At 46.1% G+C, this 11802-nt stretch overlaps 3 protein-coding genes across 5 annotated transcripts; 2 read left to right on the top strand and 1 right to left on the bottom strand.

The window, feature by feature from the left end:
- Positions 1 to 105: 105 nt before the first annotated feature.
- LOC125766115 (uncharacterized) lies at positions 106 to 1643 on the bottom strand. Of its 3 annotated transcripts, none has more exons than XM_049431789.1 (5): positions 1534 to 1643; positions 1294 to 1466; positions 961 to 1209; positions 709 to 871; positions 106 to 620 (listed from the first exon to the last, which is right to left on the bottom strand). In XM_049431789.1, exons 1-5 carry the CDS (start codon positions 1623 to 1625, stop codon positions 335 to 337), a joined length of 963 nt encoding a protein of 320 aa, XP_049287746.1. In that variant the 5' UTR covers positions 1626 to 1643; the 3' UTR covers positions 106 to 334. The 3 variants fall into 3 exon arrangements, with proteins under 3 accessions (XP_049287746.1, XP_049287753.1, XP_049287736.1); XM_049431796.1 differs by having other exon boundaries at positions 961 to 1212; positions 1297 to 1466; XM_049431779.1 differs by having other exon boundaries at positions 961 to 1466.
- Positions 1644 to 1717: 74 nt separating this feature from the next.
- LOC125766129 (inhibin beta chain) lies at positions 1718 to 3413 on the top strand. The gene is made up of 2 exons (XM_049431808.1): positions 1718 to 2410; positions 2478 to 3413. Exons 1-2 carry the CDS (start codon positions 2201 to 2203, stop codon positions 3306 to 3308), a joined length of 1041 nt encoding a protein of 346 aa, XP_049287765.1. The 5' UTR covers positions 1718 to 2200; the 3' UTR covers positions 3309 to 3413.
- A 594-nt stretch (positions 3414 to 4007) lies between these two features.
- LOC125766032 (syndetin) lies at positions 4008 to 11195 on the top strand. Its single transcript, XM_049431613.1, has 5 exons — positions 4008 to 4543; positions 4673 to 7192; positions 8438 to 8550; positions 8627 to 9041; positions 10260 to 11195. Exons 1-4 carry the CDS (start codon positions 4490 to 4492, stop codon positions 9012 to 9014), a joined length of 3075 nt encoding a protein of 1024 aa, XP_049287570.1. The 5' UTR covers positions 4008 to 4489; the 3' UTR covers positions 9015 to 9041; positions 10260 to 11195.
- The last annotated feature ends 607 nt before the right edge of the window (positions 11196 to 11802 follow it).

Here is an 11802-nt window from a genome sequence, read left to right as displayed (position 1 = left end):
ACTTTGATCATTTAAAGAGCTTTAAGAGCTCATCCATGACTCGTGCTGAAGGTGATCACTTATCAATTTCATTAAAAAAAAAACAAGATAACGAACTGCTGCAGATGTTTGTCACATTGTGGATGTATATTTTCCAAATTTGTATTATATGTGAATTTGGTGCATGACGTACTGATGTCTGATTTAATCGCAACGCAGGCGCATGCTTACAGTATCTCTTTGTATGAAAAAAAGGTATAGGTATGACAGTCAGTATTTTTCACGCCTCAAGCTCGATAAGCTAAAGCTATCGTACCCGGTACGAAGTAACTAACTTCACCAAGCGTAACTTACACTACATAATGTCCACGTCCGGATCGGAGTATTCCTCAAACCCGTCACAGTTGGGCACCCCGGAATAGTAATGGTCGACAGCGGTAACCTCAAGCTGTAAACCATTCGTACACTCAATGCGGAACCCATTGAGGACATCCAGTTGACGGTTGTTTTTGTAGGTATACGTCTCAAACTTGCTACCGTTGATGGCAAACTTGAACTCTTGCTCCGCTAGCCCGATAGCCAGCTTGAACTGCTGATCGATAATGAAGGGAAATCCGCCGGATCGTTCCTCCTGTCGGAAGCTACAGCAAAATAGAGAGAGAGAGAGGGCAAAGGAATGGAGATTATACTGGAAGAACGCGCCGTACACCTGGCAAATATGTATCTCACTCAAGTGCGTCAGATGCGTGCGAGTTCCGGACGACCACGTAGTGCGGATCAAAGCGTGGATTGAAGTGTAGCGCTTGCTTTTTGCTTCCATTCTCATTAAACTTCAGGATGAAGCCACCGCGTGGATTCCCGAACGGGATAGCAGTTAGTATGATGATGTGTCCTTCAAGTGCAATTTGCTTGTAAACGTCCACTGGGCAAGACATGGTTCCGTTGCACGAAGCAACAGTGCGTTTTTTTTGTTTGGCATACCTGGCAGGAATGGTTTGGGAACATCGTTGGAAAAGTAGTACGAACTATCCTCGCTCTGCAGTGCCGGAAATGGGAACGGGAAGGACTGCCGATGGTCTACGCACAGTACCTGATGGACGTCTTTCGTGATTGTGATAGATTTCACTTCAGCCAACGGGCCTTTGATCGGGAAGGAGCAAACATGGCTGCCCTCGAAAGCGATGTGGAACTGCTGGTCTCCGACGAGTATGTACACGGTGAACACCTTACCTGGTGGATGTGGAGGGAGGGGGGAAATGTTGGCAATTAGTTTAAGATCACCCGCACACATATGAAAAAAACAAAATGTCGCACCAGTTACAATCCGTTGAAGCACTTTCGACGATGGATCGCTGTGTTGTTCGGGTTGTTGCCACTGTCCGCCCAACCGAGCATTACGTACTATCCGTTGATCTTCGTACCGTATGGAAAGATGCAACAGAGCGTCCGAATCGTTTGTCTTGTCTGCTTGAAACCCAATATCGAGCCTATTGCAAACAGGGAGATTAAAGCAGTAGTTCTTTGCTAGCGACACCGGTCACAGGACCACTCTACCTTTCAGCGTCGTCAATGGATTTAGCGCGTATGTGAAAGATATGCCCGATCGCTACCGGGCAGCTTAAGGTTCCGGCGAATGTCGTCAACATGGTTGGTGCAAGGTGATGAATAAGATGTGTCTAGTAGTAACTGCGGTGAGTAACTGATGTGCTGCTAATATTCCATCACCCACCGTAGATGGTCTTATCATTCGCAACCCCGCAGTTATCTGAAGCATGATACATGACGTACACCAATAGAGGCCGGCATCAGGGTAAAAAAGGTAAAACACATACACTATCAATCTAATCAACTGCGAGTACGCATTGTGATAATATGCATTGATTTAAAAATGATAAAATTCTTCAAGCTTTTAAAACGTTCCAGGTAAGGTAAGATTTTAATACTTTTTTTTTGTTGGAAAATTGATAAGCTGCCGCTGATATAATATGTATGCGTACGAAACAGTAATAAACTAGTCTTAAAACAGTATGTAAATGGCATTTGTTTTACTCCATAATGTGATATGTCTGTAATATGGCTACTACAATTTCTATAAGTAAACAATATGGCTGACTTGTAATATATGTTGTTTACAAACGTGGCCTTATGATCGTTTCAAGGTGAAACTATTCCTGGCCATCAGTTCTTTACGTTTCCCTCCCTTAACTCGATCCCATCGTCAATGGATGCGACGATGCGGGTGTACAATGCCACCCTTTGGATACGGTTAGAATTGAAACTGAAGCCGAAAAGTAAGGCAAACAAAGGTGCAGGCAGTATGTCCGGTACGGATAACCACTGGAGCATTCACGGTGGCAATAAGGTGCTGATACTGTGGGTGTTTCGCATCATCAACGGATCGAAGCCGGCGGAAACGATGAGCAAGGAAGAGGTAAGCAATGCTCAGCGTGTGTTGAGAGTCACTGCCCAAGATTATGTGAGCATCTTATTTTTTCCAGGAATTTTCCAAACATACGGAAATGATTGCCAAGCATACTATCCCGCACGAGTCCGGGCTCGGATGGCAGCAGATCGACCTTACCAATGCCGTCCGGCAGTGGCACGGCGAAAAGCGTAACGATAGCCTCAAGCTATTCGTTGACTGTTCGGGCTGCGGAAACAAGATACGCGTCCACATCTTCGAGCATGCGGCCAACCAACATCAGCTGCATCATTTCGCGCGCATCGGTTTATATAGCAGCCGTAAGCAGAAGCCAGTGATGATGATGAACGGAGCACCACGATCGATGGTAAAGGCAAAGCATCCGAAAAGCCAAGAGCGCAAAGCGAAATACGGCGAAGGTACGGATGACGACTACAACCGGCCGCATCTGTTCGTGAGCCTGGACACGACTCAGGTCCGCCGGTTACGTCGCCGCGCACTCGATTGTACCGGGGCACCGAACGAACAGTGCTGCAAGCAGAAATTTTACGTCGATTTTAAAGCACTCAAGTGGGACGATTGGATAATAAGACCGCACGGATACTACGCAAACTACTGCAAGGGTAGCTGCCATCTGGCGGATAAATTTAGCTCCGAGTATCATTACGTGATCGATCAGTACCGCCGGCAGGGTAATGCTGGTGGACGAGGTCTAGGCAAGATGCATCACAAAGCCGGTGGTGGTGGTGCTGCTGGTGCTGGCGGTGGAGCAGGATTGGCCGGAATACATCAATGCTGCGCGCCGGTTAAGTATTCACCGATGTCACTTATTTTTTACGGTCCCGATGGACGCATCATCAAGCAGGATCTCGCAAAGATGATCGTGGAGGAGTGTGGCTGCCCGTAAAATTGTGCGTAAATAAGGCACGTTATTCCTTTTTTGAATGATGACGAAGTTTGAATCGAATTTGCAATAAGCTATACTTAATAAATTTCTACACGTTATTCGGAAGATACTTCTTCTTCTTGGCTTTTAACGACCTTACAGGTCACGCCGGTCAGTTCTGCTTTACTAGACTTATTTTTACCACATAGCCGGACAGTCAGTCCTTGCTACGGGGGGACGGTCCGGATGGGATTTGAATCCGGTCCTGCCGTGTGGACCGGCGCCGTTTATCATATGCACCACCAGGCCGCTCCTATTCGGAAGATAATGATCTATAATAGCACCTGCAATCATTATATTTTAGGTTTCTTCTTACACCTTTCCTAGTTTTTTTGAGGACAGTGATGACACTGATTGAGTTTATTTATTGCTGATTTAAAAAAGTATGAAAAAAAATTATGATCAGTGCCGCCCACGAGATAACGAGCACGAATCAAAGAAAATCAACTGGAAATTGGCTGACTGATATCAATATTTAGAGTAATTAAATTCATATGAAAAATTTGTTTACAGAAAACTTAATGATTGAAAAAAACCCTTGTACCATAAACTGATAAATGTATTCTACAAGAAAATAAAATCCCAAACCATTTTTCAGTTACCACGTTTCGTTTGGCAGTTAAAATTTGAATATTTTCCACGAACGGTGTAAACGGTGCTTTAGACTAGAAGCGAAGTGCTGAGTCCACGCATATAAACGGCCAGTACAATGTCAGCAAACAATACCAACACATGCAACGGTATGACCGTATGACTGCAACAGCCAAGTGTTGTTTCCTTTTTATTTGCTGTGTTGATTATGTACAACACTAGGCTAGTTTAGGAGCATAGGGGACGATTTTTCCTGCTTTGTGGGGGAAAAAAAAACACGGGCAAAAAGCAGTAGTAACTTTTTAGGCAAACGGTCACGAGTACCAAAAAAAAAGCAGGGCGTGAAAGTGTGACAATGCGTACGAGATAGTTCTGTGCGGGCGTAGAACAAGAGGAAAGGTTTTGATGGTGATTCACAGCACCAGTGCAAACAGCAGGTAGCAAAGCAACAATAACATAACACAGCGAAACCAATTATTTCGCCTTTGCCGAACCTGTCGATCACGTACTACTATCAACGCACAACAGGCAACTCAAACCGAAGCAGCACAATGGAAAAGGTGGAAGAGATCAAGTACAAAGTGCTGGAACTGATCAACAAAAAGGTTTGTATGTTTTGTGTTGGTCGGTTTTTGGGTGGGTTTGCAAAAGTATGCATGTGTTTGTGATGATCAGCTGGATAACAACTTTCACCAGACTGCGAATATTGAATTATTTTTCTATTTCTATTGTAGAAAGAGGTAAAGATTCCAAAGATGGGCTTCACGGATTATTATGTGCATCAGCAGCAGGTAGCCCGTGTTGCCGCAACGCCTGCCCCGGGTGGGCACGCGAAAGCTTCGATCCAAAACGTTCCTACAGCAGTCGTTAGCAGCATACCGCAGTACGACTGGGCGGAGGAAATAACGGGCCAGCGGACGGGCGAACCGGATGAGCAGGCCGCCTCCGACCAGGAAGTGCTGGAATCGACTGAAGCGATCTACTTCGACGGTGGAAGCAATACGGGACTGCACGAGCTACGAAAATTGTCCGAATCCGGTCAGCTGCTCGACTGTGGTTCGATCGAACAGTCGATGGGTGTGTTGCGGCGTCAGCATCGTGTAATTTCAAAGAAGGTCCTACAGCTGATACTGGAGCAACGATCTGCATGTGATGAGGAGTTTCAGCGCATACGCGAAACGGAACGATTGCTGCGGGACACGATTGGAATGTGTCGTACGGCGCGGCTCAAGCTCGACACTTCGAAGCTGTTGCTTACAACGACTAATCTTGAGATATTGGCGGCGTACAAAAAGCGCCAAACGTTGGTTAATTTGTTGCGCACGCTGAACGCACTGAAAAGCATGCGTTCGATCGATCAGCGGCTGCAGCGAAGGCTTACAGATGCAGATTACGGCGGAGCGATAGCGATACTGCTCGAAAATAAGAATCTTTCGCAGCGGTTTCATCAGTACCGGTGCGTGGAGTCACTGTCCCACAAGCTGCAGGATACGCTGCTCCTAACGGAGGTACAGCTGGAAAGTGTGCTCGGCGAGATGCCGTCCGAGTTTGAACCGGCCCGCTACCAGAAGCTGCAGGAAGCGTACCAACTGCTCGGCAAGCAGCTAATCGCAATGGATCAGCTGCACATGAACTTCGTTTCGTCCGTACATACGGCCGCCTTTACCGTGCTGCGCCAACACATGGAAGTTAGCGTGGAGGAAAGCAAAAAGCTCACGTACGAACAGATGTGCGAGTGTGTACCGATGGATCGATACGTCCACTGTCTGACAGCACTGTGTCGGGCGTTCTGGAAGATACTCGTATCGTACCATCAGATACGCTGCTGGCACCAGAACCGTTGCCTGTGCGAAAAAGCACCCGGTGCGGAAGGTGAAGCATCGCCCGACCGTTCGTCGGCCACATTTCAGCAGGAGTACATACGCCAAAAGCTAGAAAGTGGACAGTTTCGGCTGTGGAACGACATTCAGGCGAAGGTGTGCGTGTTCATCGGCACCGGGCGGCTGTACGCCCTCAAGTACGATCAGTTCGTGCAGATACTGGCGATCGTGCAGCGGCTAAAAAAGGTGGGCGGCGAGTTTTGTGACAGCCGGTCGGAAAAGTTGCTCGGTGCGATGCAGCGCCAGAGTATGGAATTTTTCCAACGGTACCATGCATCGTGCCTGGAGGAGATTGGGCTGTTCTTTGACCATGAGGTTTGGGTACCGATCGGTAGCTTTCACGATGTAACACAGCTGCAGGAGTATCGAAACTTTCGGCACGCACTGTCACGTACGGGGGCCGGTACGTCGGGCACCGCCCGGACCAGCCCGGCCGGTACGGAGCTGCTACCGGACAGTGCCTCATCGCTGCACTCGCAGGACGAAAGCTCACTGTACGGTTCGTGTGGGTACTTTTTACGCTTCACCGAGAAAAGTTCCCCGTTCGATGGTGGGTTCGACAGTACGATGCTGGAGGAGGATATACTGGCGGGGATTGCGGATGAATCGTCCTACTACTGTTCGGAGGATAGTAGCGATAACAATGAGCAACAATCGGCCGGTTCACCGGGCTCCCCACACAGACACAGTGGGAATACCCATCCAACGCAACCGTCACAGTCACCACCCTCACCACCGATCGTGGTAGTTAACACCTCACTCACCGTGTTGCGCTGTATCGGTCGGTATCTCTACTTCTGCAAACTGCTTCACCCGATCACGCCCCACATCGTGCGTTCGATGGCCGAATTAATCGACTACTATCTGTACTCCGCGCACGATCTCTTCTCGGCCGATTTGCCCGTACCGCGCGATAATCTATCGAGCGCCCGGCTACGGTCCGCCATGCAGCGCATACAGGCGGAACTGCTGCCCAAGCTGCGCCGCGTTTGGCCCCTGTCCGATGAGATGGTACGGCCGGATTTGATCGATCCCGACACACTGTACGGGCTGCAGAAGCGTATCGTCGCGTCCGAAAGCTGCGTCACGCTGGTCGCCCAGTTCCGACAGATGGAAAGCTATCTGGGCGGTTTGCTCGGTGGCACGGTGACGGTACCGTTGACCGATGGCGAAGATGGTTGGACGCAGGCAGCATTGAGGGAATATCTTGTGCGCACTGCGGAGTATGTGCCGGATGTACGGAAGCCTATCTTCATGTGCTCGACCGCGCGCGTTATCGATCTGCAGGCGGTGTTGAATGCGATGGCCAAGGTGAAGTGGGATGTAAACCATGTGAATGTACAACACTCACCGTACATCGATACGATCAATCGGGTAAGAGTGGTTTATAGTAGTGTTGGGTAAATCTGATTCAGATTCATGAATCTGAATGAATCTTTGAACTGAATGAATGATTCTGAATCTGAATGTCAAAGATTCATGAATTTTCGAAGATTCATGAATCTTCGAAGATTCATGAATCCTCAAAGATTTATAAATCCTCAAAGATTCATGAATCATCAAAGATTTATGAATCCTCAAAGATTCATGAATCCTGAAGATCCATGAGTCTTCGACGATTTATGAATCCTCAAAGATTCATGATTTTGCGTATTCTTTACGCATCTTGACTTCAATTGTAACCATTTTGTGGATGGAAGTCGGTTTGCATTTTTTATGAATATTTTCCCAGGTTGTTAGCAGGTGGGAAAGTTTAGAGCAAATTATTTAATGTCGTAGTGTAGCTGCGCCTTGCTGCGCCTTGGGGCGGCCCGATGGTGTATGTGATAAACGGCGCCGGTACACACTGCAGGACTGGGTATCAAATCCCATCCGGACCGTCTCCCCGTAGACTGACTATCCTGCTACGTGGTAAAATAAGTCTTGATACGGCCAGGCCGTTCTAACCGAACAAGAAGAAGAAGAAGTCAATATGCGTAAAGAATACGCAAAATCATGAATCTTTAAGGATTCATAAATCATCGAGGACCCATGGATCTTCAAGGATTCATGAATCTTCGAAAATTCATGAATCTTTGAGGATTCAAGAATCTTCGAGGATTCATGAATCTTTGAGGATTCATGAATCTTTGAGGATTCATGAATCTTCGAAGATTCATGAATCATCAAAGATTCATGAATCATTTATTAATCCTCAAAGATTCATGATTTTGCGTATTCTTTACGCATCTTGACGTCTTCTTCTTCTTCTTCTTGTTCGGCTAGAACGGTCTGGCCGTATCAAGACTTATAAGCAAAATCATGAATCTTTGAGGATTCATAAATCTTCGAGAACTCATGGATCTTCACGGATTCCTGAATCTTCGAAGATTCATTAATCTTCGAGGATTCATGAATCTTTGATGATTCATGAATCTTTGTGGATTCATGAATCTTCGAGGATTCATGAATCTTTGATGATTCATGAATCTTTGATACTCAGATTCAGAATCATTCAGTCAGTTCACAGATTCATTCAAATTCATGAATCTGAATCAGCTTTACCCAACACTAGTGGTTTACGCTTGTGGGCGGGGGTGTACGATTTTCTCATCCTCTATCTTCCTTCTATCCTATCAGGGTATACAGTACTTTGCCATGAAGCTGGAAGAACAAACCACCACCGTGATGCTGCCGCAAGATGTACTGTGGGATAGCTTTGTGCACGTACTGACGCATCTGCTCGTTGAAGGGTAATGGCCTGATGAAACATTCATCTCCCAGCTGTGGAACGAAACTACTAACAAGTCTTTCCCTTTACCCGCACAGATTCTCGAACGCCAAAAAGTGCTCGGCCGGTGGACGGGCCTTGATGCAGCTTGATTTTACCCATTTCTGGTCCCTGCTGGAGATTGTATCCGGTGGCAAACATCCCGAGCACCGCCTTTACGTCGAACAGTACGTGAAGGCGTACTATCTGCCGAAGGATCTGCTCGAACAGTGGCTGCTCGAACCGCACGGTTACTCGCCGAAACATTTGATTGGTTTGGTACAGTGTGCGTGCAGCAGTGATAAGAAAACCCGCCAACGGCTGCTTGCGCTCGTCGAGTCGGCGACAACGCCAATCGGAGCCACCACTAACGCATCACCAACGCAGCAGCAACCGTCCGTTGATAGTACGTCGCTGAGCGACGGACCGAAAAAGGTCGACAACTAAATCGCGTGAACCTGCTTGTTGGTGGTGGTCGGTTTTTATCGCTTTGTTTTTGCTTTGTTACGTTTCCCTCCATTAGGCTGTAGTGGTATGCTTTATGTTCGTTTTGGTTCTTTGTGTTTTTTTTTGCTGGGACCTGTCCCACAGTACTCGTCCGTACCCGTGATAGCTTAACAAGTATGCCCACCCCGGAGGGGTTGGGTTCAAATCTCGAAAGCAACTGACCTTTTTGGTCTTTAAAAGCTTTTCCTTTTGTCACCGATAGCCCGAAAAGGATCTACGGAGCTTCTTCTTCTTCTTGTCGTAATGACAATTTTGCAACGCAAGATACTGCTCCAGATGGGATTTTTGGTACAATCAGGGCTAAAACAGAAGAAAATTGTAATCTCGAACAAAACGTAACGCATGACCTGTATTACTATATTTTCGTTAATATTGCTCCTCTCTTATTGTTCTCTCTTTTCTTTATTATATCTCTTCTCTCTATCTCATTTGCAATATAACGTATCCTCATCGTTTTGGTAGTTAGTGTAGTTTATGATTGTTATACGCTCATCCGTTATTATCTTTAGAGCGGATTTTGCCGCTGCAAGTATTCCGGTTCCGATGGAACGATAAGTCGATTATGAATCTTACTGAAAAAAAGCGGGAAGGGAACGACAGATCGTACAGAAATATCGGTGTTTCCTCACCATTCCGTGTTTCCTATGTTTCTCGGAACGCACTTTAGAACGAATCTTATTTAGTTGTAAGCTAACACCTGATGAAATAAAAAAAGACAACAAACCAGAAATGGTTGAAACAGTGGAAAATAAAAGAAAAAAAAAAACAGTTGTATGGTTTGAATGCGTTACTTGTCTAATTTAACTGAAAAGATTACATTGTTAATTACTGTAAACGTACGGAAGTTTTAGTATCTGCCATTTACAGCTTGATATTTCGTATGAATGCATATATTTATGAGAATGCTGATGAATTAATAATGGACCTCAAGAGAGAGGAAACATATTTAAAGAGGTCCGGTTTAAATACTTCCCTTTAAGCTCAACTTGTTCATTTTATTGGTTTAAGTATGTATGTTTTTTTTAATTCTCACACTCCATGTTTGGCAGTATATCTGTCAGTATCTGATCAATTGACCTATGTCGAGCTTTTTTTTTAATTCTTTTAAAAGAACACAGCATTAGGGTGTAGTTTGGTTTTGTCTCGTAAGGAAACTTTATATGTTACTTTGTGTTTTTTTTATAGATCGCAAATTCCTACTCGCCAATTGTCGGCAGTAAACCACACCCAACGCGAAGGATGTTGGTACGCTTTTTGGGAAAGAGATGCAGTAAATCCGGACATCGAGTCGTTCGGTAAAGTTGGTGCTTTGTAAGAAAACAAAAAAAAACAGCCTTTAAGCAAAGCTAAGAAGACCATCATCAAAGCACACAACCGGCCAAAAGCAAACAGCGGTTCCTGCGGTTGCTGTGTTTTAGCCGTACGGTTCGCAATATAGGTGTTTTTATTTCTCCCTGATTTATGACCGCCCATAAGTCACTTGTAAAGATGTAGAACAACAGCAGCAGCAGCAGCAAAAAAAGGAAAGGAATGAAGGCTTGCAGCACACGGACATTGGGCTGAACCGAGGTAGTGGTGCGAAGCGTACGCGTCGAAATTATAATAATTAGATCAAAGCCGATGATGGTCTGACAGCGCCTTCCAAAATAGACGGTCAAGTGAGACACAACAAACAAAAAAAGCTGTGGAAGTTGTTGCGTACTTTGACGAACCGTCGACAAGAGCAGAAGGTGCGGGTAGTTCTAACCTTCTAAGAATAGCAAATGAACTCAGCAGACTGTTAAGATTGTTAGGTTCGTTGATGCAGTTTTAAAGTTTGTCCATAAAAGTGTACAATAAAGCTGTACACTACATGTCATATGAGGTGAGGTGCAAGCTGACGATCTTTAAAGACTATTTTCATCGCTGCAGACAGTAGATAAGACTTTGGGATAATTTGGTACAGAAGTCATTCGGAATAGTGGATCCTAGACATCCGATTCTTTGAGTAGATTTGAAGATGCGGGACTTTGGATGAGTCTTCTTCATATCTGGCCTGGTCACGGTCGAGCACGTCGTGTAGACATGGCCTGGTCGCCAATCCGTTTCCAGGAAACTCGGTCCAGGGCTGCAGTCCTCCATCCACGGCTGGGTCCAGTCCCATTTGACGGGACTTTAAACAGCTAGGATGCGTAGGCCCTCCGACGAGACAGGGGGTTAGGGGAGAGGCCTTGCAAGCTACCTCCAATACCATAGCAACCAAGACACTTCGAATCGGATTAACAGATACAGACCCATGCACCGAAGCAAGGACAACGATTGGAAACTCGGGACATGGACTTGCAGATCCCTCACTTTGGTTGAGTATCCAAGTTATTACAACTCTACTGGATATAGATCCCTTGGGATGGAATAATATTTTTTTATAAAGCTGGAGCTGGTGTCTGGCGGAGGTTCTGAACCCATCTGGACTCATCCGGACTCATCCGGAATCGATCAGACTCATTCGGACTCGATCGAACTCGGAGTCGACCGGACTTGGCCGTACTCGGCGAACTCGCCGGAGTCAATTTTGGTTCGTCGTCGGAGTCGGAACCAATTTTTCATACGCGGAGTCGGAGTCACATCACTAATGGCTACATCGACCAGATGTACATCTTTACGCTCAGCCTGAGATCCAAAAAAGTAGAAGAAATACTTTATTAGGAGTGGCTCCGTTTAGGAGTCTTCCGTTTATGTCTCGGTAGCA

This window comes from Anopheles funestus, chromosome X (assembly GCF_943734845.2).
Source record: "Anopheles funestus chromosome X, idAnoFuneDA-416_04, whole genome shotgun sequence".
NCBI classification, from domain to species: domain Eukaryota; kingdom Metazoa; phylum Arthropoda; class Insecta; order Diptera; family Culicidae; genus Anopheles; species Anopheles funestus.
This window is presented reverse-complemented; position numbering and strand designations above follow the sequence as displayed.

Coding starts and splice junctions, on each gene's coding strand:
- LOC125766115 (XM_049431779.1), bottom strand. CDS start 1,625: ATGTTGACGACATTCGCCGGAACCTTAAGCTGCCCGGTAGCGATCGGG. Junction 872..960: donor TCCCAAACCATTCCTGCCAG/GTATGCCAAACA, acceptor TTGCACTTGAAG/GACACATCATCATACTAACT. Junction 621..708: donor CACGCATCTGACGCACTTGA/GTGAGATACATA, acceptor ATTTTGCTGTAG/CTTCCGACAGGAGGAACGAT.
- LOC125766129 (XM_049431808.1), top strand. CDS start 2,201: ATGGATGCGACGATGCGGGTGTACAATGCCACCCTTTGGATACGGTTA. Junction 2,411..2,477: donor AAACGATGAGCAAGGAAGAG/GTAAGCAATGCT, acceptor TATTTTTTCCAG/GAATTTTCCAAACATACGGA.
- LOC125766032 (XM_049431613.1), top strand. CDS start 4,490: ATGGAAAAGGTGGAAGAGATCAAGTACAAAGTGCTGGAACTGATCAAC. Junction 4,544..4,672: donor TGGAACTGATCAACAAAAAG/GTTTGTATGTTT, acceptor TTTCTATTGTAG/AAAGAGGTAAAGATTCCAAA. Junction 7,193..8,437: donor ACATCGATACGATCAATCGG/GTAAGAGTGGTT, acceptor CTATCCTATCAG/GGTATACAGTACTTTGCCAT.